The following is a 26,615-nucleotide window of genomic DNA, read 5'->3' on the forward strand; positions in this document are numbered from 1 at the left end:
CGGGCAGTACAAGGGACACTGATTGGATCCCTGATCCGGGAAGGGCCCCCACGCCGAGGGACAAGTGAGCCCGTGACCCACGACTGCTGAAGCCCGAGGTCCCAGAGCTCACGTTGCACAAAGGACACCCCCCACGGCCACCAGGCCCGCGGCCACCGGGCACGCGGCCACCGGGCACGCGGCCACCGGGCACGCAGCCACTAGAGCGTAGCCCTCTCAGCACATCTAGAGAAAAGCCTGCCCGCACCCAAGACCCAGCACAGCCACAAAAATAACACTAAAAATCCTTACCTCGATTGCAAAGACCTTTTTCCAACTAAGGTCCCGCGGGGTTCCAGGTTCGGGCGTGGACACATGTTTTGGGGCCTGCCAGCCCCTGCAGAGGGTGTGAGTGGGGTGAGGACGCTTCCATAGGACGAGCTCAGCCCCCGGGGTTGGACCTGGGGCTCACCCAGGTGCGGGGTGGGGGGCCCTCCGGGCGGAAGTCTTGTCCCCCCTCACTGCCTGCAGCCAAGCCCCTGTGTTTCCTTCTCCGTGCAGCGGCTCTACGGCTGGTCCCTGCTCCCCAGACACGAGCAGCCCCGAGTCGGCACGCGTGGCCGTCAGAGAGGAGATGCGCTCCCGGTTCCGCGGCAGCCGGGACCTCATCCACCGCCTGTTTGTCTGTATCTCAGGTGCCCCGTCGCCCCAGGGTGGGCATGGGCTCGGGGGTACACGGTGGGTGGGCAGGCTTCAGGCAGTGGCTGGCGTGCTGCGGGAGTCTCCCCAGAAAGGTTGGGGTGCAGGCCCTGCCCAGGGGCTCCCTCACCACGTCACTTCCTTGCCCCAAGCCCCGAGAGGAGCCCAGCCAAGAGGTGGGCGTCATGCGTCCGCAGGTCCTCCTCAGTGTGGGGGTGGGAGTCCAGGCCGGGCCTGGGGGCCCTCGCCACCCACCCGCGAGGTCCTGTTCAATCTGATGTCCCGACTGATCCTGTTTCCTTCCGTCCCCTGGGTGAGGGGGACGATGACTGCTTCATTTCCTGGGATTCAGAGAGGGGCGTGAGCGCAGCGGCTTTTTCACCTCCTGCCTTAGTTTTATGTGTTGTGAGTAGCTGGGGCAGGCACCTGATTTAGAAGCGTGGCTGTGTGGTGGGGTCTCCCTCCCTGCTGCCTGCCTGCCATCCAGCCCCTCCTCCAGCCACGTTCAGGCAGTGCCCCTCCTGCAGCCTTGTCCAGCCTTGTCCACCTGGCCCATCCTCTGACCCCAGGCCGTGGGGTGGAGCAGCGGAGGGCGCAGCCTGTGGACTGGCAGACGCTGCAGAGTCAGGGTCACAGTCCCGGGGTGTCACTCTGCACTGCCCAGGGTCCCACAGGCAGGGCCCCCAGCCAGGCCAGGCTCGGGGGTGACTCCGAGCCTCCATTCAAACATCTGGCAGAACCCACCGCAAATCCACGGGTCTGTCTTGCGGTCTGGGGAACAGCAGGCCCAGCAGGTGCCCGGCAGGGCTGCTGACACAGCAGGAAACCCTCCAGAACCGCTGGCCACAGTGTCGGCGTGGTGACGGGCCCCCGGGGGTAGGGGGCAGGTGCGGTCACCCCCTGGCCTTGCCGTGCACGCAGCCCCACCAGCCCTCGAAGAGCTTTTCACTGAGGAGGGCTGAGCCCACCCGCCTGAGGGATGAGGAAACCTCAGCCGGTGAGGGTGGGGGCAGCCCCAAGGGCCCCCCAGTCTGGGCAGGTCCCCAGAAGGGCTGGCCGAGGTGGCCATGATGGGGAAGGAGCTGCCACAGGGGTGGGCACACTTGGGGGTGCGGGGTCATCCCTCATTGAGGAGCCAGAGCCCTTTGGTGGCCGTGGCTGAGACCCCCAGGACAAAAGTATGAACGAGACTAACCGATGCCTGGGCGGGAGGGGGGCGTCGCTGCTGGGTCGTGGGCCCATCCTCTCCTTCCCTTGCCTACTGAACTTGGCTTCTGCCAGAGGGACTCTTGGGGGGCTGGGGAGCCACTTCCCGCCCTGGCTTATCCAAGGGCTGGTCTCTGGCCCTGAGCCACAGCTTGCTCAGCAGCCAGCAGCGCCTCCCCTGCCCTCCCCGCATCCCCCGCAGGCGTGGCCGACCAGCTGCAGACCAACTATGCCAGCGACCTGAGGAGCATCCTGAAGACCCTCTTTCAGGTCATGGCCACCAAGCCAGAGACGGACGACAAGGAAAAGCTGAAGAAAGGTGAGTGCCGGCGGCCGGGCTCGGAGGCGCGCCGCCCCCACCCAAGGAAGCCAGTGGAAACCTGCTCTCCCGGGCCACCCTTCTTGCATGACCACGCCCTGCGGGCGGAAGCCCCCAGCCGAACCAGGCTGTCCACTGGGGGGCGGAGGCATACCTCGCAGGCCCCGGGTACCCCGAGGCCACTGCCAGGAGCAGCGGCAGCAATCGCATACTGGCGAGGAGGCACGGTGCCCTTCCTCGAACAGACGGGACCCAGTGGTCCTGTGTCGCTTCTGCAGAATTCCGTCTGTCAGAGCAACGAGACGCCAGCCCAGAGTCTGGGAGGGGACACGGGTCCCCCTGCTCCAGGAGGAAGTGGCCCTCTGTGACCTGCCTCACACCAGAGTGCGCGCGCACACACACACACACACACACACTGAATGGGCACCTGGGGAGGGAGCAGGGGTCAGGCAGGGGATGCTGAGGCAAGGGCCGGGTGGGGTCCCAGCGTGGGGGAGGGGAGCCACCCCTCTGGTGTCACCCCTCTTCGGGGCTGAGGCTCTGGTTCTGGGCAAGAGGCCCCCCATCCCAGGGGCTTCTGCTCAAGAGTGACAAGGCAGCCGGCCCAGGCCCCGGGGAGAAGTCTGTCCTGTGTACCCACCCAGCTCTGCCTCCCGAGGTCCGTTTTCCTGGGCCACACTGCCCCCATGTACCCGGGCATTCTGGGTGGGGCTACCTGAGGACCACTGCTGCTCAGGAAGGGCAGTGACATGGACGGCCTCTGCACGCAAGGAGTGTGGGCCCCAGGGCCGGGGCCAGGCCTGGTCCCCTGTCCGCCTCGGGGCCACGGTCCAGGGGGACCTGACCACACACAGACAGTGGATGGCTCCGGGGCCAGCTGCCCACGTGGGGGCACTCAGATGGACAGACTCCCAGGATTGGGTCAGCACCCTGCCTGCCAGGCAGTGGGTGAGGGCCCCGGTGACCCCTCCGCGGGTGGGACTGTGCAGTGGGGGCTGCCCTCCACTGGCCGCACCCAGGCATACTTCCCGGGCACGAGTGGTGGCCGGTTGAGCCCAGTGGCCACACTTTCTTCCAGTCACCCAGACCCTGCGGAGCGCGGCTCTGGAGGACTGTGCCCTGTGCCAGGAAACCCTGTCATCCTCTGAGCTCGCCGCCAAGACCCGAGACGGAGACTTGGAAGGTGCGTGAGGGGCGGGGGCCAGTGGGCTGAGCAGAGAGCCGGGACTCCATCTGGATGTCTCCCCTCTGCTCTGGCCTGCAGTCTGGCAGCAGCCCTCCTCCAGTGGGGGCCCCTCACCAAGGCCGTCAGGACGTGTGGCTCTCAGGGCAGGGCCTGGGAGTCCCCAGGATCCTCACTGTCCTCCTCAAGTAGGAGTCTGGATTTGCCTGTTGGAGCTGCCTCGTGGCCTGGCGTGACCCCAGGAGCTGACCAGTGATGTCCAGGCATCACTGGGACAGTCAGGGTTTTTCCACGGAGAGGGTGGACAGCGTGAGAGGAGGCCTCATTGCGGTGGGGGGGTGGGTGGTGAGCTGGGGCCAGAGCAGAAGCCTGGAGGGCAGAGTGGGAGGGGCAGGGGTCTGCAGGCTGCCGGAGGGGGAGGGCAAGTCCTCGGGCGCAGCTTGGGGAGGAGGGGCCGGAGACGGGGGCCGGAGACCAAGGTCTTTCCTGGGCGAGTGGCCTCGCCGGCGCCACGCTCGCGGCTGGTGCAGGGTGGGCACCTCATGTCTGGGGTGTCTCCCTGGACAAGGTGGCCCCGCCCCCGAATTCGAATTCCAGAGCAGATCCCCAGGGGCTCCCTCCAGTGAGCGCCTAGAGAAGGGAAAGGGGGTGAGACCAGTCGTGGGGGGCCGGCGCTGCACCTGTGGGGGGCGGGGGCAGCCTCGGGGCGGAGCCAGCTTCGGGTGGGGCCATCCTGGGGGCGGAGCCAGCTCCGGGCGGGGACGGGGAAGGGGTATTCTAGGGGCGGGGCCAGCCTCGGGGCGGGACCATCCCCAGTTGCCCTCCCTCGCATCCCCTCCCCCACCTCCCTTGACCTGCCCTGGAGCCGGGTAGGGCGGGGCTGCCGGGGCGCCTGAGGCTCCAGCAGAGCCTTGATTGGGAGGTTGACAAAGGGGGTTGATTTCTTTCATCTGTCAGCCCCCGTGTTTGCCCGAGGACCCTGCCAGACTGGATGCCGGCCGGGAGAGGCTTGGGAGAGGGTGGCTTGGGTGCACCTCGCCCTGAGTCTTGGGGCGACCTGCAGGCTGCTGCCACAGGGGTCCGATCCACGCGCCTGGCCAGCAGTCCTGATACCTAGCCAGTAAGGAGCCTCGCGAGGACCGGAGGCTCCTGCATACTTCCAGCCTCCGACCCCCACCCCAGCCCACCGGCCCTCACTGCCGCCCCCCGCACCGCTGCCTCGGGCTGACCTGTCCCCCCACTGTCATTGTCACAGACCCGCCCGAGTGGGTCCCGGACGAGGCCTGCGGCTTCTGCACCGCCTGCAAAGCGCCTTTCACAGTGATCCGCAGGAAGCACCACTGCCGCAGCTGCGGGAAGGTAGGTGGGTGGGCGGCCGGGGCTGTCCCGCAGCCCCCGGGGCTGCCGCCTCAGACATCCCAGGGAGCGTCTGCAGACCCCGTGCCCAGGTCCAGGGGTCAGGACCAATGCCCCGGGGCTGGCGAGGACTTAGGAGTCCCGTGCAGAGAGACACCCGTGAGCCCTGGGCCCTTCTCGGACTTGGCACAGGGGTGGCCTTGGGCTTCCCGGGTGGCGCTGGCGGTAAAGAACCCGCCTGCCAATGCAGGAGGCATGGAGACCGGGGTTTGATCCCTGGGTCGGGAAGATCCCCTGGAGGAGGGCATGGCAACCCACTCCAGGATTCTTGCCTGGAGAATCCCATAGACAGAAGAGCCTGGTCCATGGGGTCAGCAAAGAGTCGGACACGACCGAGCGACCTAGCACGCATGAACGCGGCCTCGGGCACGCAGCCACTAAGTGCGATGGTGCAGTGCCCAGTCCTGGGCCCTTCAGACCTGGGGGTCTGGTGCGGGGGTGGGGGGCGGAGGGTCTGAATTGGAGCCTGCCGCAGCCTTGCTGTAAGGCCAGGACCCCCTTCCTCAGCCTGGCCTCTTGGTCAAGACCTGCCCCAGGTTTTCCTGAAGGTCCTGGCCTGGCGTTGGGGAGCGGGAGAGCCCCACCTGGCCCGGGTGGGAGGGACGTGCAGGCCGGCCGGCCAGGGCGCTCAGGGCTCTGCTCCCGCCCTTGCCGGCCGTCCCTCCGAGGCGCAGGGTTGCGGAGAGCCCCGGCCCGCTCACTCGGCCGCGCGCTCCCGCCTTCCAGATCTTCTGCTCGCGCTGCTCCTCGCACTCGGCGCCGCTGCCGCGCTACGGGCAGGTGAAGCCGGTCCGCGTGTGCACGCACTGCTACATGTTCCACGTCACGCCCTTCTACAGCGACAAGGCGGGCATCTGACACGGCGCGCGAGCCCGCGGGCCCCGCAGGACTCCAGGGAGGGGGCTCCGACGGCCGCGCCCCGCCTCTGCCACCCGGGCGGGCCGTCCGCTGGCCGGAGGGGCTTCGCCGCATCTCATCTACCTGCTGGCCCCGCCGCTGCGGGGGCTGCGGGCGCCCGGACTCCAGAACTCCAGTGCCTCCGCCCCCCGCCCGCAGGGCCCTCGGGCCTGGTGCAGAGGCCCACGGAGGTCAGCTGCAGCCAGCGCGGGGACCTGGGGTGCCAGGCCTGGGCCTGGGTGGGCCCCCCTGCCTTGCTGAGATGCCGTCTGAGGCTCAGCTGTAGCGGAAGGTCTGCTCTTCCTGGGCGGGTGATGCTCACCTACCGGAGAGGGGGCACTCAGAGCAGGCGCAGGGCTTCCCCCATAAGCTGGACGAACGGGGAAAGACCAGGCTGTCCTCTCTCTCCAGGGCCCTGCGCCCACAGCCCCCACCCCCTGCTCCCCTCAGGACCTTGCCTAAATCACATGTCTCATTTCTTGCTGGAGAGGGGACATGCAGAGCAGACCCTGTAGTCCTCTGAGCAAGTGGCCGGCCCTGCTGTGGTCTGCCCACCTTGGCCCTCAGGCTGACGGAGGGGGGCAGGGGGCGCCAAGCAGCAGGCAGAGATATCCCAGCTTCCGAGGCCAGGGCGCTCCAGGGGGCTGAGGACCCGGTGATGACCTCTCGGCTGCCATTACTCCCACCCCTCTGACCCCCTGGGACCCTGGCCCCAGAGCGGCCCCAGGCCCAGCACGGACACCTCCTCAGGCTTAAATCTCAGGCTTCACGTTGCGATGATGATTGCAGTTTTATTTTTAGAGAGAGGGCACACCTACTGCTTCTTTTATAGCATAAAATCCAATTACTGTTTGACAGTGGAATACACACGCACAAAAAACAGCGCGTGTGGGAGAAGAAAAGTATATAATGGAGGGTATATTATGTATTGAGATTATTTTTATTTTCTAAATGCTGTAATTCAAAACCATTTCCATAAATCTATTTAAGGATTGCAGACACTCTTGTTTCTCGTGTGAGCATGGATGGACTCCTTTTTCTCTGTCTGGGACGTGATGGGGTTCTTGCTCAAGTGCAGTGTCCTCCAGGAAACGAGGAGGGCTTCTGGTCTCCTGAGACAGTGGGAAGGCAGGACGTGGCTTCCCACCAGCCCCCAGGAGAAGGGTGACCAGCCCTTCCCCTACCCCATCCCACTCCCTGCGATGGGCTCCAGCCTCCCCCGCCCTGCGCGCCCACCCTGCCCAGCACCCCAGGCAGGCCAGCAGACAGGTGGACACCCACACGGGGCGGGGGCACAGGAGAGGAGAAAGACTGTTCGTGTCCTGGAGGCTGGTGGTGGCGGGAGGACCACTGGCAGCATATGGTAGGGTGGAGGCTGGGGTACACTCCCCTTCCCCCATGGGTCTGGGCTCCTCCAAGGCCCCTGCTGCTGCCTCTAGCGGCCACCAGGGGGCACCCCGCCCACCGCCTCCTCTCCCACGGGGGCCTGGCGGCCAGGGTGTGGGGGCTTAGAGCCCTGCCTGCAGGGGCTGTCCCACTGTGGTGGGCACTCCAGGTCGGAACAGGGCCCCCAGCACACACACACCCAGTGGCCAGGCACTCGTTGTCCAGGTCCTGCAGGTGGGTGGAGAAGCCAGAGAGGGTCCTAGCCCAGCAAGGATCACAGGCAGGGCGGGCCACACCCTTAACGGCATCGCAGAGTGGGCAAGAGGGCTCATAGTCAGGCTGGGCACTTCAGACCACCAGGGCTGGGGGTGGGGGCTGACACCATGGAGGGGGAACTTCCCGGTCATTCCCAGCTGTTCCTGTTCTCTGGACTCTGCAGAAGTTGGGGGTAGGTGTTATTCACTCAGTCGTGTCCGACTCTTTGCAACCCCACAGACTGCAGCACGCCAGGCCTCCCTGTCCATCACCAACTCCTGGAGCTTGTTCAAACTCATGTCCATCGCGTCGGTGATGCTATCCAACCATCTCATCCTGTCGTCTCCTCCTCCCACCTTCAGTCTTTCCCAGGCTCAGGGTCTTTTCCAATGAGTTGACTCTTCACATCAGGTGGCCGAACCAGTGGAGCTTCAGCTTCAGCATCAGTCCTTCCAGGGGGGAGGTGAGCAGGACCCAAAGTTCTGCCCTAAGCCACCTCCATAACCCAGAGTCCTGGAGGCTCTTGTCTACTCTTAGGTCCACCTAGAGCCACCTCCTCCAGGCAGCCTTCCCAGGCAGGGCACCCCCCACCCTCCTCAGCCCCCATCCTCACACTCATTTTCAGAGCAGAGTCTCAGACTTGTTGCAGGAGCCAGCGAACCTCTCGGATCCTCTCCTGTCTGTGAGACTGGGGAGAGACAGATTCCATGCTGGCACAAGCTCAAACTTAACCTCAGCGCAAAGGCTTAAAAACATGTGGCCTGGGCTCTGCTGGTGTGTTCGTTTCCAAGAGTTCAGGACAGGTCAGGGGCTGGGTCCTGCACCTGAACTGGGCAAAGATGAGCACCCCCACATTCCAGACCTGGCCTGCCTGGGGGGGTCTGCCAGTCTGGGGGCTGAGCAAGCTGGTTGCGCTGCCTGGGCCTTGCGGGATGGGCAGGATGCCGCTGGAGAGTGGGGTACCAGAGCTACAGACACAGAACAGCCCAGTTCGAAGTGGCCAGGGTCCCGGTGAGGGTGGAGTACAGATGGCAAATGAGGGGTCACTCCAGGTACCAAACACTGGGCTTCAAGCAGGGGAGGACACAGTCAGATCTGTGGTCTGGACACCCTCGGGGGAGGATGAGTTGGCGGGGCAGACCCCAGGGCCCCCACTGCTCCATCGCAGGCAGTAATGCAGCATAGCTGCGGTTGCTGCTCTGACCTGGCTGTCTCCCCACCTCGTCACTCAGGACTGCCTTGAGCCCTACGGGCTGTGAGCTGAGCACCCTCTGATCGAGGCGGCTCAGGGCATGCTTGCCCGAGCCTGCCCTGTTGCCCTCTGGGTCTAGAAGCCGCTGGATGCCTGGGGGCCTGGGATAGGGGCTTGGGCCCTCGGGGCGTCCAGTTGGAGACTGTGAGGCCTTATGATGGTGTGTAGCAGCCAGGGCCAAGTGAAGGCTACCTGAGCATGTCCTGGAAAGCCCAGAAGGCTTCCTGGAAGAGGCGGGGACACAGGCCAGGAAGGCCTAGGCCAGAGAACGCAGACAGTAAGACTGGGAGAGGGCTTCTGGGGTGAGCCCTGAAGCCCCTGCTGTCTGGGGGAGACTTGCCGTCTGCTCCAGGCTCACACTCCTCGGGGCTCTGGGAAGAAAGGGCCTTGGAGATAGCTGGCAGGGGCTGAGGGGCGGCAGTAGGGCTGAGCTGGGCACTGGTCCTGCCCCCCCCAGCCTGTGCCCAGGACCTGGGAGTGGAGCAGGCTGGTGGCCCTGAGCCGCCCACAGCCACACCCACCCCTGCAGCGGGCACCTCAGTCTGCACCATCTCCCTCCTTCGTTGGTTTTTCTCCCTGAGAAAAAGTTTAAAAGAAAGTCTTATTGTTTCGCTTTTGGACATTTTTGGATACTTAAGACAATCATCTATAGATTGTCCAGGGGTCATTGAGTATAGTCAGAAAACTCTGTAAAGAGAGAAAAAAAGTATACCCCACAAATTGTTCACAAGTATAATGACCTTTTTTTTCTTATTGTACATTTAAGACTGACATGGACATTATGTTGACGAGGCAGACATTTGTTACATCCTCACGCATCTTGATTTTGCTGTCTCTTTGTGTTCTGGGGACAATGCTCTCCCGAGTGTTAAACTCTTTCGAAGGCCCTCTGTGCCCTTACCCGGGCGGCTTGTGCGCCCTTTGACGGAACTCGATGCTGGCTGTGACTGCCCAGGCCCTGCCGCCACCTCCCTACGTCGAGTGTGCAGACTGAGAGGCACTTGGGGGCTTCCCTGGTGGCTCAGTGGCAAAGAACTGCCCGCCAGTGCGGAAGGCATTGGCTCAGTCCCTGGCCCAGGAAGAGCCCACGTGCCACAGAGTGACTAAGCCCATGCGCTGCGACTGCTGAGCCTGCGCTCTGCGAGAAGGGAGACCACTGCACGAGAAGCCCGCCCACCGCACCTGCAGAGCAGCCCCCACTCGCCACAACTGGAGGAAAGCCCGTGCGGCAGTGAAGACTGGGCACAGCCAAAGAGAAATACAAAGATCTTTAGAGAAAGAAGCGCTTGCTGCTTTGGGTCTGATGCTAGTATCTCTGCCATTCCTGCCCCTGCCCTGCGCCTGGCACACTGCCTCCCAGGGCTTCCCATGCAGCCTTCACTGCACCCCACAACACCCTGAGGCCGCTACTGCCAACTCCGGTTTATCGCTGGGGAGACCGAGGCTCAGAGAGGTTCTGAGGCCAAGGTCTTGTGGTCAGACAAGAATCCGGGGTGGCTTTGGTGGAGGGGTCAGTGACAGAAGCCCCCGGGGCTCGCCCCTGGTCCTGGCACACCGTGGGCGGCTTGCAGGCTGACCGCCGTGCTGGGCTGGGCATGGCCCTCTAGCCCCTGAGAGATGACTCCAGAGCTCATCTCTGTCCCTGCGCCTCGGTCCCTGTCGGAACCTGCCACCACTTGGGGTCCGCACTGGGCTGGGGGAGGGCTCCAGCCCTGACCGCTCACTCCCAGCCTCCTCCCTGGAGCACTGGGCCTGGGAACACTGAGGGCAGCAGGACTCCAACCCGGTGACTGAGGGGGCGAGAGAGAAGGCAGGACAGGGCCTGGTTACCCTGGCGGTGTGAGCGGGGTTCTGGAGGGGGAAGGGCTGCACACACGCTCTCCCCCTGGGGGGGGTGCTTCCCGCCGCTCTTCTGAGAGCCTCAGGCATGTCCCCAGTGTGTGTGCTGGCTGAGGGCTGGGTGACATGCGCCCTTAGGTACTGGGTCCAGGGCAAGGGAGCTGGGGCCTGGTCAGCATGGGAGAAGTTAGGAAACGGTCTTCCCGAGGGGTCCTTCCCTCGCAGGATTCTGGGGGTGGCGAGTTCGCCAGCCTTTCATAAGCTTCCCCCCAGGACTCCTCCTATGGTCCTCCGGTGCCCAGAGAGCGGTGTGCAGTTCTCATTTCAGAGCCAGGGAAGCTGAGGCAGGGGTGGGGTGGCGGATGAAACCTGCCCAACAGACCCCTAAGGCCTCCTGGACTCAGGCCCCGCAACTTCTCCCTGAGCCCCCCGGGGCTGGGAGCCCTGAGGTGAACTGGGCTTCTCCTAAGAGCAGCGAGGGAAAGAGTTTGGAGGAAGGGGCAGGAAAGGGAATGTGGGCTGGGGGGGGGTGGCTCTGGGGGCCTGGGAGAGGGGAGGGGAGTTGGGGTGGGTGGGAATGGTCCAGGGCCCGTCTTGGACGCTAAGTGAAGGAAAGGGGTGGGGGCCTGGACTCCCAGAGGGAGGTGGCCTCTGAAGCCCGCTTCCTCCCTTCTAGTGTGGCCTCGGCGGGGTCGCACTCTGACAGGATAGGTCTCTTCACAGAAGGGGCAGGGAGAGCTGGGCAGGCATGGGAGATGCGGTAGGCCAGGAGGCTGCTGGCCCAGCCTGGGCTCAGGGAAGGCTGCCTGTAGGAGGTGACTGGGCCCTGCTTGAGACCTGCTCTAGGGAACCGTCCCAGGTTAGCACCCTGCCATCCTTGGATCTGGGCCAGCCAGCACCGACCCAGGGCAGCCCTCAGTGCCTGTAGCGCCCCTTCCATGGTGGGGTGAAGGGGGCACGCATTGAGGCTCTGCGTGTAGACACCTGACGGGTCCTGGGCAAGGCCACCCCATCCATCCTCCCCCTCGCCCCAGCACCCTCAGCTGGCAGCCTCAGACTATCCCCGGGGAGCTCTGGACTCACAGCTGCAGGTCGGGCCGGGTGGGACCACTTCCCCTGCTGGCTCTCTCTATCCCCTCATCCACCGCTCAACCTACATGGCGCTGCAGGGCTGCCCCCCAACCCCCGCAATGGGACCCCAACACCTCCACCCACACCGGCCGGCCCACGTCCCCATCGGCCGCTCACTGTGCGGGGCGCCCAGACAGTGCGGACCCCGTGGGCACGGGGAAGTGGTCCGTCCTGGGTGTGGCTGAGGGTGGAGGTCCCCCAAAGGCCTAGATGTAGTCAGTGGCGCAAGGTGGGACCCCGCGCACTCCTGCAGCCACTCCTCCGCCCCTGTGCTGTCGCTGCGGCACAGAGCGCACCCCAGGCCCCCCGGCAGGAAGGGAGGTGGGGGTCCAGCAGGTGCACTCACACCAGCACAGGTGCGGCTTTAGGACTGCAGTCAGCAGCGCATCCCTCACATAACCAGGGCTGGCCTGACCTTGCAAACACTAAGTGGTAAGCCAGGGGTCCTGCCTCCAACACGGAGAGCCCACGATGCACCCCGGCCCTCCTTTACCCTGCACAGCCCTGGCTGCCCCCCAAACTAAGTGGAGGGCCCAGCACTCGGCGCTTGCTAGGGATCCGCCCTGAACCTGGGGTGCTTGTGGAGCAGGGGCAGGAAGGGCCAGAGTTAACATCCAGGTAGTGTTTTGCGTTTTTGTTTTCTCATTGCCTGCAGCTTGCAGGATCTCCATTCTCAGCTCAGGGACTGCACCCGGGGCCCTAGGCAGTGAAAGTCAGGAGTCCTAACCTCTGGAATGCCAGGGAATTCCCTGGAAGTGTTGCTTTAATGTCCACACAGGGCTGTCTAATGCCAGTTTCCAAGTTCCTCACTGGGTTCTGCCACCCGGGGTGCGGGAGCGGGGGCGGCGGGAAGAGGGAGGTGGGCACACATTCCTAACCCCCTTTCTCAAATCAAGTTGTGCTGGGCCTGGAGGTGGTTTGGTCTCCATGCTCCTGTGTCACCAGCCCTGGGTCACATGTCTGGCAGCACTAATCATTCTGTTGGGAATGCTGGGAGACCCTGGCAAGTCCTCAGGATTCCCAGCCTTTTTGCCTGTAAATTGGGGATGTGGAAACCCACGGAAATGCATATATACAGTCAATAGGTCCTGGGACTTCACGTGCTGGATTTTTAGTGTTTGTTCTGTTTTGTTGGCAGCAGCACTGGGGAACCCAGTCATTTCTACCCCACGCTCTCCAGCCCAAGGGCCCCTCTGCAGGAGCTCCCAAGCCAACAATCTCAATAACCTCTGAGAGGGAAAAATCGAGTGGGACTGAGGCCCATCTGGGACTGCCCCCCACCCCCAGGCTGCCAGTCCTGCTTCTGTGGGCCAGCTTAGGGTCAGGGGTCACTAGGGCCACCCGCCAGCCAGCTGGGAGCTCGATGAGAGCTCCCCTCCCAGGCAAAGCAATTTTCTTCCCTAGAAAGCGCTTCCGTGGCCAGAGGGGACAAGTGCTAGCCTCTTGGAATGTCCCCACCCTTTGGGCCAGACGTGATCACGCAGTCCTCTACTCATGGGAGCCCGTCTGGACTGTGGCGGCAGAGCGTTGCCCCCCTTCTTTTCTCAGATTCTTCCTTCTGCCCTAGGGTCCTCTGGGCGGCTCTGAGGGACCCCTCCTGCTGTGGGCCTCAGTTTCTCCACTGAGATCCTCAGGAAGCCCTGACCGTTAGGCTCAGACCGTCTACGCCCCTCCTCCAAGCCCGAGCCTTTCCCGGGGTCACGCTGTGTCTGGCGGGGAGGGTTGTCGTTTTTTTGCAGCCTCACGGGAGACCCCCGAGGACACCGCGAGGACCCGAACTTCCGCGAAGCCAGTGCGGCAGCAGGCTCAGGGCGACAGGTTCTTGCGCAGAGGACGCGGATCAGCGGACCGGCGGACCGGCTGGGTGTCCGGATCGCTCTCCGAGCCCCATCGGGCACTCGTGCGGGGGCCGGGCGGAGGGCGGCCCCGCCGCGCTCCGCTTCCTCTCGGCAACGCGTCCGGCCGCGGCGCCCTCATTGGCCGCGCGCCCCGCGGCCGACCATTGGCTCCGCCGGCCCTACTTTACATGGCCCTCTCTGGGCCAATAGGCGCGAGGCGCCTACTTAACATGCACGCCGGCCTCCAATCAGCGGGTGCGGGGGCCGGGCCCCCACGTGCTGTTGCTAAGCTTGGGCTTCTAAATTGTTACTACCGCGGCGGGCCTATCGGAGCGGAGCTTCGCAGCTGTCAACATTCTCGGCCCCGCCTGAGGCGTGCGGCCGGCTCCCATTGGCCCCGGCTGGACCCAGGGCCCGCCCCCGCCGCCCGAGCACCGGCTCCCATTTGCTGCGCCGGCCGCCGCTCGCCCTTATGTGTCAATTTGAGGGCCGCGAGGCGGAGGGGTGGCAGCCGAGCGCTCGGGGAGTCCGCGGGCGTCTGGGGAAGTGGGGCCGCCGGGCGCGCGGGGCGGGCGGCGAGCGGAGCCGGCCGGGCAGCGGCCGCCGCCGTCCCGAAGCGCTCACGCCGGGGGCGGGCAGGCGGGAGGATGGAGCTGAACTCCCTGCTGATCCTGCTGGAGGCGGCCGAGTACCTGGAGCGCAGGGACCGAGGTAGAGCCCTGCGCCCCTTTGTGCGACCGGACCGCGGGCGGGCGGGCGGGGCCGAGGCCGGGGGCCCGCTGACCGCGCCGTCTGTCCGCAGAGGCCGAGCACGGCTACGCGTCGGTGCTGCCCTTCGACGGCGACTTCGCCAGGAAGAAAACAAAGGCGGCCGGCCTGGTGCGCAAGGCCCCGAACAACAGGTACCGCCCCCCGCTCGCTCGCGCGGCGTCCCCCTCCTCTGCCCGGGCCGCGGAGCTTTACGCCCCCCGCCCGCCCCGGAGCGCGCTCCCCACCCCGGGCCCGACCCTAGCCCGCGCGGCCCGGCGGCCCGCCTGGAGGAGGAGGCGCCCGGGCCGCCGCAGCCCCGCCCGGCCGGCCGCGCCCGCCCCGTCGCCATCTTCCCCGCGGGCCGCGCCTCCTCGGCCTCTCGCGTAAACAGTGCCACGCGTACAGCGCCCGTCGCCCGGGGTCTCCTCCCGGGGCGGCTCTCCGCCCCAGGCTTGTTCTGAACTTTACCGCGCTGGAAGAAACTTGTCAGGGGAGCTGGCCGGTGCCCCCTGGGTCTGGGGAAACTAAGGTTCGGTGCGGAAGCAGCGTGGGGCCGCTGGTCCTGACCTCTGCCCGCTGCGGGCCGGTGGGCTGCATCTCCGCTAAGAGCCGAGCCCGGGTGCTGGGCCGAGTGCCCCCAGGTCCCCGGGATCTGCAGGCTGGAGGCCCTGCCCCGGGCCCCCGGGCCCTCACACGGTGCCCATCGCTCCCACCCAGCCTCCTGACCCAAGTGAATCTCCAGCGATTAGTGCCGGGGTCCCTGTCTTTTGGGTCAGAGGCCCTTTTCCTAAGGGGCCGCGAGAGGCTGCAGGCTGGTGTGCTGCAGCCTGGCCTGGGACCCAGGCTGAGGAAGCCCGAAAGCCCGGGTGCACGTGTCTGGGTGGGAGAAAGAATCCTCAGCTAGGGCCCCCTGGGGGATTCCACTCTCTGGCTGCCCTGGGGACCACAGCACACCTGGCGGTGCCCAGCGGCCCATGTTGGTTCTGGCCCATGTCGCCAGGCTGGGAGCTGCCCTTCCAGGGGGCTTGGGGGCCTCTTGGCAGAGGGTGCGGCTCATTCCTGTGGCCTGCTCGTTCTTGGGAAACAGAAAGGCTGGCACAGGGACCCATCTCCTGTGACGTCCTGGCGCCCTGGGCCTGGCAAGAAAGCGGTGAAGTCTCCATCTGTTTTGGCTGCACATGCCTCTGAGTCCCAGCCCCGGGTCCCCCACTGGGGACCATTTGGGGCAGGATGTGTGCGGGTGGGGGGACAACAGGACCTTGGGCCTCCTCGGTGAGCCAGCTGGGCCCCTGCTGTTGGTTCCCACTGTCCCAAGCATCCTGCCACCCATGGAAAACTTTGGGCGGTGACTTTTCAGTCCTATGGCTCGGATACTCAAAGCCAGTAACCAAGAGCATAGCTAGGGCTCTGTTGCACGTGCTAGTTAATGGCCACCCAGCCCCACGAAGGAGATGTTATTTTTATCTCTGGAGCTGAGGAAAGGGAGGCACAGGAGATTGAACCATTTGCTAGGGCCGCCCTTCCGTCTCTAGGGCTCCTGTTCTGAGGTGGGCCCTCTGCCCCCAGCGCTCTGCTGGGGTGGAGACCTTGAGGGCACTCAGGAGGGACCCAGAGGGTCTTCCGAGCCAGGGTGCACCTCCCTGCTGCTCCTCTTGGGGGAGCCCAGTGCTTTAGTCACCCCAGAGCTCCCAGGGCACCCCACGTGGCTGTCCTGGCCCAGCAGGGCATCAGGCAGTCCAGACCAGGGGCCAGGGTGGTTCAGGGCACAGGATGTAAAGGCCTGACTTGGCGGGGCAGCTGCACACATGCAAGGTCTGTGTCCCCCTTAGGTGGGGGAAGGGGTGGGCACAGAGGGGACCAGGATGAGGCCTGGGAGGTGGGGCAGAAGGGCAGTGCATGCTGGGGAAGACAGTGACCCCCACCATTGCCGGGGCTACTGGAAGGGGCACTGGTTCAGCAGGTGGGGACAGGAGCTGGCCCCTGGTCAGGGATCCGGTCCTATAGGGAAGTGGGCACAAGAGTGCCTCCTTTGAGGGGTTAAAGGGAGGAGCCAGTGGTGATAGCGGGGACCCACCTAGCAGGGACCTGGGCAGGCAGCCCCTCCCTCCCCAGGCCGCTGTGATCCTGGGACCCAAGTGACAATCTCCCCACAGGGCTCTGCAAGCGTCGGGGACGAGGGGAGAGCTTCAGGAGGGCTCTGGCCCCTCTGTGTGCCCAGGCTGCCCGAGCAGCGCTGCCTCCATCTGTGAGGGTCAGGCCACCAGGCCCCTCGCCAAAGGACACTGGCCGCCCCTCACGCCCCTTACAAGTGAGCAGACCCACAGATCTGCAGCACCGGGCTGCCATCCAGGCCAGCAAGGAGCCTGATGGCTGTGCCCCCGCCCCGCCAGCCCTGGCAGAGGTTCGGAGGCTCCCTGCCCAGCCCATGTGACCAGCGAAGCCCTCGAGGCCCTGGAACGTGGAGGTTCTGAGGCTCCACAGGGCGCCCGGGAGCCAGCTGCCCAGGTGGGAGGAGAGGAGGCCTTGGGCCCGCGGGGCTGTGCTGGGACCCCGAGCCATGGCAGGTGTCAGAGGCAGGCTGGATGGGCGAGCCCATGGGGTCGGGATGGGAGACACCTGACCCCGGGTTCCCGGAACAGGAGGGTGAGGGTGGGCGGGTGGAGGTGGCAGGGCTCCAGGAGGGAGCGGGGCGCGGGCCCGGGGCCCATCTGGTTGCGCTCTGAGGTGGCCTGGGTCCTCTGCCCACTCGTGAGGCCGCCCGGGGAGCCTCAGGGCCCCAGCTGGCTTGCCGCCTTCTTGCCTGCACGAAGAGGGTGACCTGAACCCAGGAGCTTGGTTGCACTGCCTCCGTCCCGCAGGGCGTTCCCACGGCCCTGCTCTCTCTGGTGCTCGGACTCTCTGCTGCCGGCCCCAGAGAGGCTGGTCCTCCCAGGCCTCAGCCCCGCAGGAAAGCAGAGGGCTGGCCTCGGTCTCCCGCCGGCCCAGAAGCACTCGTGTCTCAAAGGCTGCCTTCTAGGCTGATGCCCCCTGGCCTGGGACCACTCTGCTCGCAGGGCGTCCCCATGGGAATGGCGAGCTGTGAGCCTCTGGCTGTGTGAGCCGGATGGGGTGGGGCAGTACCCTGGCTGGTGATGCTGGGCCGGGGTGCTTGGGTCCCCAGGCTTGGCCTCTGTGCCTACCGGCCAGCACTTGGCCTTCTGTGCCAGCCCAGGTGGCTCCCAGTGCCCTGCTGGCCTCGGGGAGTGGGCAGCTGAAGATGCAGGTGGCTCGGTGCCCAGCCACCTTGGGAACAGAGGGTGGTCAGTCCCAGGGCTGGCTGCTGCTGCTCCGCGGGCCTGGCCCACAGCTCTGGAAGGGGCCCAGGCCCTCCTGCTGGCTAGGCACCGTGGACATGGCAGCACCCCTCTGTCTCTTGGTCACTGGGGGTGAGTTTCCCTAGCTTCCAGTCATCCGCTGCTCGTCTGCCCCAACCCTCAGCTTCCTGAGGCCCAGACTCCCTTCCTGCTGTCTGCAAGGTCTCCGGACCCCCGGGCGGGACCCGCGCCCCCTGCCCTGGTGGTGGGCAGTGCAGTGAGCTCTCCGGACCCCCGGGCGGGGCCCACGCCCCCTGCCCTGGTGGTGGGCAGTGAACTGAGCTCTGTCTTTGTTTCTCCAAACAGGTCCTCACACAATGAGCTAGAAAAGCACAGGTAAGTGGTCTTTTCCCTCACCCACCGTGTGAACCTCCTGGCTCCTCCCACCTGCCCTTCTGCCGAGGAGGTGTTGCAGCCACCCCTCACCCCCTCTCCCTGCCTTTTGCCTCCTGGCCTGGCTCAGCACGCTGCTGGGCAGGCCCTTGTCCGGGGAGTGCAGGCGGCTGGGCTCTGCTCCCCGGTTCTGCTAAGCCAGCTGGTGGGGCTGGGGCTCCAGGTCCTTCCTGCCCTTGGGAGCTCAGCCTGGGGGATCCAGAAGCAGGGGGTCTGTGTGGAGGGTCAGGGACTTGGGGCGGGGCCGTGTGTGCTGTGTGTCAGTGAGGGCCGGCTCCCTGGAAGAGGAGCCCATCTGTTTTGGGGTGTCCGAACCCTTCTGGGAACAGTTCGTCCGATGCTGGCCACCTATGGGGAAGGTTTGGCCCTCTCGGTCTGGGGGCCCCGGGTGCCTTGGGGCCTGACTTCCGAGGAGTTCCAAGTGGTCCTGTCCACAGGCAGTGGGGTGGGCAGCCAGGGCCTGGCCACGTGGGCCTGGTGGGAAGCTCTGCCCGGGGCAGGATCCGGGGCAGGCCTGCTTCATGCCTGCCTGCCCACCACAGAGCTGGGCCCGCTCTGGTCCTCCTCTGAGGAGCATGGGGCCTGAGGTGAGAAGGGCAGCACAGTGGCCTGGAGAGGCTTCCCCCCACAGCCCCGATGAACCCCAGGGCCCTATGCCCTCCGCTGGCCCTCCACCCCCTGGCTGGCCCAGGTCTGTGGTCCGGCTGCGGGCCTCCCTTTGCAGCGGGGAGCAGGCCTGGCCAGGCTCGGCCTCTGGGACAGGTGTCATTGTGACCGACCCCAGCAGGACTGACAGGGAGCCGTGGGTATGTCCAGGAGCCCCGAGGCCGGGACCGGGGTGACTCCCCGGAGACGTGAGTGGTAGCTTTCTTCTGACCTCTGCTCCTATCTTCGGATGGGCCGGTTCTTCCCTGATCTCTAGGCCTGGAGTGGGGTGGGGCCCGGGGGTCTGCACACGAGGTGGCCGGTCGCAGCTTGCTCTGGAGCTCGGCTGGCTCGCTCTCTGTCCCCACCCCCATGCCTACGCCCACGGCAGCGCCAGCTTCCGCCCCCCTGGGATCGGGGCCTCTGCTGGGCGGGTGCTGAGTGGGGACAGGACGCCGTGTTCTCTGGAGGAGCTGCGCTTCCTGGACCGCTCCTGTGCTTTTGGGGGGTTTCTGAGAGAACCTGCCTGGCCCTGGGTGGCTCCCTGGCCAGAGGAGATGGCCAGGCTTGACTGGGGCTGGGAGCCTGGGCCAGCAGGGCCGGGGGTGTGCCCTGGGGAAGGCTTCCCGGGGTAGTACCTGGAGAATGGCCCTCCAGTGCAGACAGAGGGGGATGATGATGGAGGAGGGTGTGCAATGAGGACATGGCAGACAGAGGAGGAGGAGGAGGGGGACGAGGGCTGGCCTTTGACCCCTACAGCTGCCCCTTGATCCTGGCCTTGGCATCAGCCTCCGTCTCCCAGAGCCAGTCCTGAGGCTGGGCCTCGGGGGCCCTTTTGAGACAGGGATGGGGTGGTGGGTGGCCTGGGGTCTCTGTGTGTCCCCCTGCCCAGCCCAGCGCAGGGGCCTCTGTTCCTGGCCGGCCCGAAGGCAGGCTTGGTCAGCTCTGAGGAGCCCAGGGTCCTGGAGCTGGGGACCGTGTTGGGGACCTCAGCTGTGGTTCGGCCCGTGGCTGCCTGGGGCTGGTGCCGGATGCGCCTGGCTGCTGGCCACAGGAAGGGCCGCCTGTTGTCCCCGGGAAGGCAGGAAGCATCTGGGGGTCACTTTCCCTGGACACTGGCTTCCCTGGAGGTGTGCCACCTTGGGCCAGTGGGCTTCCGCTTCCCAGGCCTCTGAGCCGGCGGACCCCCTAGCCCACCCTGCCCTGTTCCTCCTCTGTCCCCTCCGCAGAGACCGCAGGTCTGGCCAGTCTTCCAGGGCCAGAGCTTGGCTTCTGACCCCGTGACTGGGCCGCAGTGGCTGTGTTCCTTGGCGCCCGTGGCTCAGCTCCAGGCTTTCGCTTTTGTAGGGGAGAGGGGGCCCTTGGTATCCCATGGTGGGGCAGTCCCCCCCTCCCAAAGGCCAGCCTGGGGCCCTGGGTGGAGCCCTGCTCACCTCTGTCTCCCCATCGTGGACGTGGTTATTCGGCTCCTACGTGTCGGTCCCTGCACAGGAGGTCTGCTGGCAGCTGCCCCGTCTGCCTGGTGCAGCCCCACTAGGCCTTGCCCTCTCCCAGCAGTCAGTACAGGGGGAGTGGGCTGCTTGCCCCCCGTCTCAGCCCCCGAGGGTCTGTGGGTCACTGTCCGTGTCGCCTCTGCCCTGGAGCCAGGTCTGGGGCACTTCAGAGTGCGGCCGCCCTGTTCTTTGGGCCCGGGCCGCCTGGTGAGGAGCGGGGCTTTTGGAGACAAGTTGGTAGGGCCCGTGTCAGGGGCTGAGCTGTGGGCAGGAGCTGCCATTAGCATTAAGCAGTTGTGTGGGTCTGTCCCCCAGTCCACACGGGGTTCCTGCAGGAAGCGGTGGGTGTTCAGGGCTCCCAGGAATGCCGGGTGCCGCGGGGCACTGGCGGAGGGCCTGGCACTGTAGCAGCTCCTGAGGCGGGCCGGGCCGAGCCCAGTGTCGCCCGGCTCCTTCGCACACCCCTCCGGCTCTGAGAGGTGGGAGGAGGCCCATTCCCCATGGGGATGGACCCTGGGGCCTGCCCAGGGCCCCACCGCTGGCCCTGCAGCCCATCTGGATGCTCCCCGTCCCGAGGCTGGCTGGACAGCTCATCCTGAGAGCATGGCGTGGCTGTAGCCAGCGGCTTCTCCTTGTCTCTTGAGAAGCTTCTTTCTGACTTCTAAAGAACTCTGTTCACGGACGTCGTGGGCAAGCATGGACCCCCAGCCCCCACGCCCCCCTCCCAGGGGCAGCATCCTGGGCAGCTGGGTGCTGAGCCTGCCACCCTCTCCCACGTGGCCCTCAGGGACGGGAGTGGAACCTTGCCACCCGCTACTTCCTAACTTGCCTTTTCCCCCGACGCCTGCGCACGGTCTGTCTGTCCTGTGTGCCCACCGGGTGCTTCCTGATGGCTCTCCAGGAAGCGCAGACGGTACTGCCGTAGGGTTGGGTCGGGTCTTGTGGGTATGGAGGTGGAGATGGATTCATGGGGCCAAGATGCTGGACCTAGAAATGCCCGTTGAGGGTTGAGCCGCCTCGGTGGCCCTTCAGAACTGCCACCCCACCAAGGAGGCTGTGAGTGCCCTCTGGGCAGCCCAACAGCGAGTCACACCTTTTCAGTTTCAGCCCAAATCAGCATCTCCTGGGCGAGTTCTCCTTTCTGGGTCGTGGTGAGATGGTGTCGGTTTTGTGTTAGATTAGCCGTTCACGTTCTGCAACTTGCCTGTTTGTGTTCTTTGCCTGTTTTCACAGAAAGGTACTCTTCTTTTTATTTTTGACGTGCGCGAACTGAAAATGTCACGAATACTAACCATTTGTCTTTTATGTGTATTGCAGATATCTTCCCGCTGTTATTTGTCTTTTACCTGTGTTTTTTCTTCCTTGTACAAATGTGTCTTTCCTTGATTGTAAAAGTAACATGTGGGTTTTTAGCATAGAGAACCTGGAAAATAGAAAAGAAGGCACAAAGCCAAAGAAATAAATGTTGCCAACCACGTCACGTGGAGACGCATGCTTCCTGCCCTTCATTGTGTCCTGTGGAGTCTCTCGTGTGCGTTTACTGCTTTATTTTTTGACTGGTCCTTGGGTCACTTGTCACACAGGCTGCTCTGTCTGCTGACACGTCCACTCTGGTCATGGCATGGAAATGTGGAGTACCCTCAGATGACGTGGTTGTCTCTGGGTGGCGGAACATGGGGGTTCCTTTTCATTCACTTTTTTTCCTTTTGATTTGCATCTTCTGGTTTTCCACAAAAGATCACATACTGCGTGTGTGCTCAGATGGTGGGTTGTAAGCACGGCCATTTGCCTGAGTGCACAGGGAGCCCCACTCGTGAGCTGGCTGCAGGTGGCAGGCCAGGGGGCCCCAGGGGTCTCTGATTGCAAGCCGTGCTTATGCACGAAGCTGTTCACTGGGGCCTGAGGCCATCGGGCTGTGAGCCCGCTGCGGGCCCCTCTCCCAGCCCTGGTGCCCACGGCCCTGCTCCGAGCGGCCTGGGGACTGAGCTCAGCCTCAGTCTCGTATTCTGGATGTTCTGTCTAAGGTCAAGCTCAAGTTCACCTGGAGAACTCTAGGCCGTGCTGCCTGGGGCTGGGGTGCCCGCTGGCAAGGCACTGGGCTGCAGGACGGTGCTGTGTGGACGTGGGTGACTGGCCCTGGCAGCTGGGTCAGCTCTCCCCCCATCAGATGGGGCTGTTATCATGGCGGGGGCGGGGGGCTCCTGCACCCTCTGTCTCTGCACTTTAGGGGCCCCCTCTGTCCAAGGGACGTGGCCATCATGGTCCGCTTTCCTTCCAGAGACTGAGGGAGGCTGGCTTTGGAACAAGGGCATTGAAAGGTGGAGCTGCCAGGGTTGGCACCCGAGGAGGAGGGCGTGCACTCTGGCTCTGGTGATGGCAGGGCAGTGGGGTGGCAGAGCCTGGCCGGAGTTGGGGGTACCTACCCTCCTCCCTGTCCTGAGAGTGTCGGCTGAGCGGGCAGCTTGGTTTGGGAACCACTTGGGTGGCCTGCACGGGCTCCAGTGGACACATGGACATAGCAGAGGCTCCTGGCCATCAGCGTGCTTTGACGGTGAGCCTGGCCACCTGACCCTGACGAGGGGAGCGGGGGAAGAACAGCGCTTCTTCCCCGTCACGGCTCCTTGCCCAAGGCCCTGACCTGAGCGGATGCTGTTGGGTCTCAGAGTTTCGTGAGGAGACTGCGTTCGCCCGCGTGGACACGGACAGGGTCTAGAGTGAGGCGGTTTCCAAAGGGGTCCTGGAAGCAGGTGGGGGGCTTGTCCGTGGCCTTCCCTGACGCGGATGGACTCACGTTGCCATGGTGATGAGAGTGCCCAGGGAGCATCCTGTGCTTGGCAAGGCGGAGCTTCTCTCTTGGGGTGGAGAGCTCTTCGGGGGCGTCCTGGACCACTGCGCTCTGGGAAGCCTGACCGGCGTCCTTGCTTCTCCTTCAGGTTGTCCCCATGAGGCTTCTGGACCCCACCGTGGAGGGAGGGGACAGCGGGGGAGCCGGGGCTCTCGGAGTCTTGCGGCAGCACTCGGGGCACCGAGGGCCGTGCTGGTCACACGGGCCCAGCCTCAGGGCCTGTTCCTCCACTGGGGCTTCTGGCAGGCCATGGGTGCCAGGGGGCTGGGGGGCGTTGCCAGCCGGGCTGGGAGGCGCCCGAGAGTGGCCCTGGGCAGGCAGGTCTGTGTGGGAGTCTGCTGGCCCCCTCCCCCCCTTGCCCCCTGAGCCCTCAGTCTGCTCCGCTGACCTGCCCCATGGGCCGAGCTGCCTCTGCCTGACTGTCACGTCTTTGGGTCTTTCAGACGAGCCAAGCTCCGGCTCTACCTGGAGCAGCTCAAGCAGCTAGTGCCCCTGGGCCCGGACAGCACACGCCACACCACACTGAGCCTCCTGAAGCGTGCCAAGATGCACATCAAGGTGAGCAGGGTTCCCCCTCGCGGCCCCGCCACCCTGGGGAGGGACCCCGGGGCCTGAGGAAGGGCTGTGGGCCGCCCAGCAGGGGCTCCATGGGGGCTCGCGGTCTCTGGTGGGTGAGGGGCTCAGGTGTGGCGGGTGCAGGTTGGGTTCTGTGGGGCATGGGTCGGGGGATGGGCTGTAGATTGCCCCCCAAGGCCCTGGCGTGGGGACAGGCTCTGGGCAGGCATAGGGCTTGGTCTCTAGGAGCTGGCAGTGGGGTGTGGGCTGAGTGAGACGTTGCCAGGGGCTGGCCTTCAAGGCCTTAAGACTGAGGGGTGGGTTTGGGGACCCACCAGTGTGGGTTCAGTCCTCCCGCAGGGCCCCCCGATGGCGTGGGTGTGGGCTCCCCCGTGCAGGGTCTTGAGGGGACTCAGCTGGTACCCTGGGGCCCTCACTGAGGCTGTGGCTCCGTGCCCTGGGAGGTGTGCAGAGGGCAGGCAGGCAGGTGGCTGCCAGATTGTGCAGGCAGGGTGTCGTCTGAGTTGGAGTGCCAGGCCAGGGCTGGGTGGCGCTGTCCCAGGCTCTAGGCCCACTCGTGACTTGGTTTGGTCAAGCTGGCTGGTGGCCATGGGCCTTCTGGAGGTGGTCAGCAGACGCAGGGCACAGGGTTGGGGGCAGGGGGCGGTGAGGAGGCGTGCATCAGGCCTTTGGGTCCCGCCCAGTCTGGGTGCCCTGGGGTGTCCTGGTGTGTGTGTGGGGGCGTCCCCACCCCCGGAAACTGGAGGCTGTCAGGAGAGGCAGAACACAGCACTGGGGGGCAGGGGTGGGGAGCGGAGAGGAGGGGTGCGTCAGGCCTTTGGGTCCGCCCAGGCTGGGTGCCCTGGGGCATCCCTGTGTGTGTGGGGGCGCCACCCCTCCCCAGAAACTGGAGGCCATCAGCAGACGCAGAGCACAGGGCTGGGGGGTTGGGGGCACCCAGCATAGACGCTGGGGTTGAGGGGGCGACAACGAGGGGTGCGTCAGGCCTTTGGGTCTGCCCAGGCTGGGTGCCCTGGGGCGCACCCCCCACCCTCAGGCTCACAGCTCGGCACCCCCCTACCCCAGAAACTGGAGGAGCAGGACCGGCGGGCGCTGAGCATCAAGGAGCAGCTGCAGCGGGAGCACCGCTTCCTGAAGCGGCGCTTGGAGCAGCTGTCGGCGCAGAGCCTGGAGCGCGTGCGCACCGACAGCACGGGCTCCGCCGTCTCCACCGACGACTCGGAGCAAGGTGGGCCTTGGGGTGGCCTGTTGGCAGCCGCGGGGTGGGGGCGGCGCTTGCTCGAGGTGTGGCCCCCGGGACGGGATGAGGAAGCTAGGCCGGGTTCCCCAGAGGGCCAGGGACAGTGGGGGGCCCTTCAGGGGCCCGGCGCTAACCCGCCCCTTCCGTTCTCCACAGAAGTGGACGTCGAGGGCATGGAGTTTGGCCCCGGCGAGCTGGACAGTGTGGGCAGCGGCAGTGACGTGGACGACCACTACAGCCTGCGGGGCGGCGGCTGCAGCCACGGCAGCTTCGGGCCCCCCTGCAGGCGGCCCGGCCGCCCTGGCCTCTCGTAGGCGCTGCCCTCCCCGCTCCTCGGCCCGCCCGCCCACCCGGCCGAGCGTGTCGACCCTCCGGTCCTTGAAGCCTCTCCATGGGCCCACTGCTGTGCCATTCTGGAAGCTCCGCCGCCGCCCGGGCTGCCCGCCTGCCGGTCAGGGCCCGCCGCGCCGCCCGCTCCTCCCACCCGGGCAGGGACCCCTTCGGGAGGCGGGGCCCAGCTCCCACATCCGGGAGCCCAGCATAGCCGCCCACAGCGTGTTCTCAGATACCCAATCATTCCAGAAGTATTAAATGTCATTGCTGCAAACCTCGGCGGGCGCCGTGTGAGGGGCTTAATGACCACCACAGGGAGCTCAGACCCCAACCCCGGATCCCAGCAGAAAGGAGTGGACCGAGGAAGGAAGCGTGGCTCTCTGTCCATACGTCCATCTGTCTGTTGGTCCACGTAGGCTCCTGAGGCGTGGACGGAGGGATCCGTGAAGGGCGGGACTCGGGTGAGCACCCTGGGACCGTGGGTGGGAGGCAGCCTTTGCACCTGCAGGCATCAGGAGCCAGGGCTGGGCTTCTGGGGGGCTGCCAGGCTACCCTACCCTGATTCGGGTGGCTTCTGCTCTGTTCTTAGGTCCCTCAGATGTGCACACGCACGCACCTAGGCACACACGCCTGCTCGCACACACATGCATACATGCAGACAGACGTGGTCACTGGACCCAGAGGGCACACGTCCCGGGGCCTTCAGGGGTCAGTTGGGCAAATGCCAGCCCCTGGCCTGTGCCTGGTCCCCCCTCCCACCCCCAGCCCACCTGCCCAGACTGCACAGGGCAGGCACTCCTCCCAGTGGGGGCTGGGAGTTGAAACCACTGGGTCCTCAGAGGCTCTCTCACCTCACTTTAAACACCACCCAGCAAAACGTTGCTGCATTTCCCAGCAGCCCAGCACAGGGCTCCAGGGAGACAAGCTTTTCTCCCCAAACGAAGGAGAAACACTTTAAAGAGAAAGCACTCTGCTGACTTGGCCGCTGTCGCTGTGTGCCGCCTATTTCCTGTACGAGATTTTTTCTACTCTATTTTCCTAGCCGTATCGCGTCCTTGTTTGCTGAGGGGTGGGAGCGACCCAGCGTCTCAGGGACTCGTCCGTCTGTCACCGTCGTCCAAGTGTGCCTTGTGCCCGTGTCTGGCCCCACCCCGACCGCCACCACCAGCATCTCCCGCGTGGCTCACGGGACGCCCCCAGGTGCCCTCCTGGCCCTCTCCCTGCAGCCAAGCCCCCTAGGAGCGAGACTGCCTGGCCAGGTTGGCCCGGGGGCTGTGCGGCAGCAGGGTTCCGCTCTGTCCCCCGGCAGGAGGGGCTGTGACCTGTGGTCCTCCCGACCCCCCTTCCCCGCTGTGCAGTCTGACCTCCTAGGGTCTGTGGGGGGGGAGGGGGTGCCGCTAACCCGAAAAATAGGTTCCTTCCTGTACCCAGCTTGAAGCCTCCCTTCTCCCCACCCTGAGCAAGGACTCCGGATGTCAGACACTGGCAGCTTCTGAAGACAAACGTCCACCCTGGGTGGACAGGCCTGTCCCCAAGGCGTCGTCCCCGGGGACCACACAGCAATATTTGGGTGGGGGGCTGTGGGCC

The 26,615-nt window shown here is 65.4% G+C and overlaps 2 protein-coding genes across 2 annotated transcripts in view; both read left to right on the top strand.

The window, feature by feature from the left end:
* The window catches only part of ZFYVE28 (zinc finger FYVE-type containing 28), a 98,194-nt gene extending 91,494 nt beyond the window's left edge, over positions 1–6,700 (top strand). Inside the window, exons 9-13 of the mRNA XM_005208272.5 lie at positions 541–674; positions 2,087–2,203; positions 3,282–3,386; positions 4,642–4,745; positions 5,529–6,700. Coding sequence (XP_005208329.1) covers positions 541–674; positions 2,087–2,203; positions 3,282–3,386; positions 4,642–4,745; positions 5,529–5,660 — 592 coding nt within the window. The 3' untranslated portion in view covers positions 5,661–6,700. The remainder of the gene's footprint in view (positions 1–540; positions 675–2,086; positions 2,204–3,281; positions 3,387–4,641; positions 4,746–5,528) is intronic.
* A 7,199-nt stretch (positions 6,701–13,899) lies between these two features.
* On the top strand, positions 13,900–25,302 carry MXD4 (MAX dimerization protein 4). Its single transcript, NM_001076256.1, has 6 exons — positions 13,900–14,111; positions 14,203–14,302; positions 17,810–17,839; positions 23,323–23,437; positions 24,521–24,683; positions 24,852–25,302. The coding sequence occupies exons 1-6, from the start codon at positions 14,048–14,050 to the stop codon at positions 25,007–25,009; spliced, it is 630 nt and encodes a 209-aa protein (NP_001069724.1). The 5' UTR covers positions 13,900–14,047; the 3' UTR covers positions 25,010–25,302.
* Positions 25,303–26,615: the final 1,313 nt, after the last annotated feature.

The sequence above is a fragment of the Bos taurus genome, chromosome 6 (genome assembly GCF_002263795.3).
Source record: "Bos taurus isolate L1 Dominette 01449 registration number 42190680 breed Hereford chromosome 6, ARS-UCD2.0, whole genome shotgun sequence".
NCBI classification, from domain to species: Eukaryota; Metazoa; Chordata; class Mammalia; order Artiodactyla; family Bovidae; genus Bos; species Bos taurus.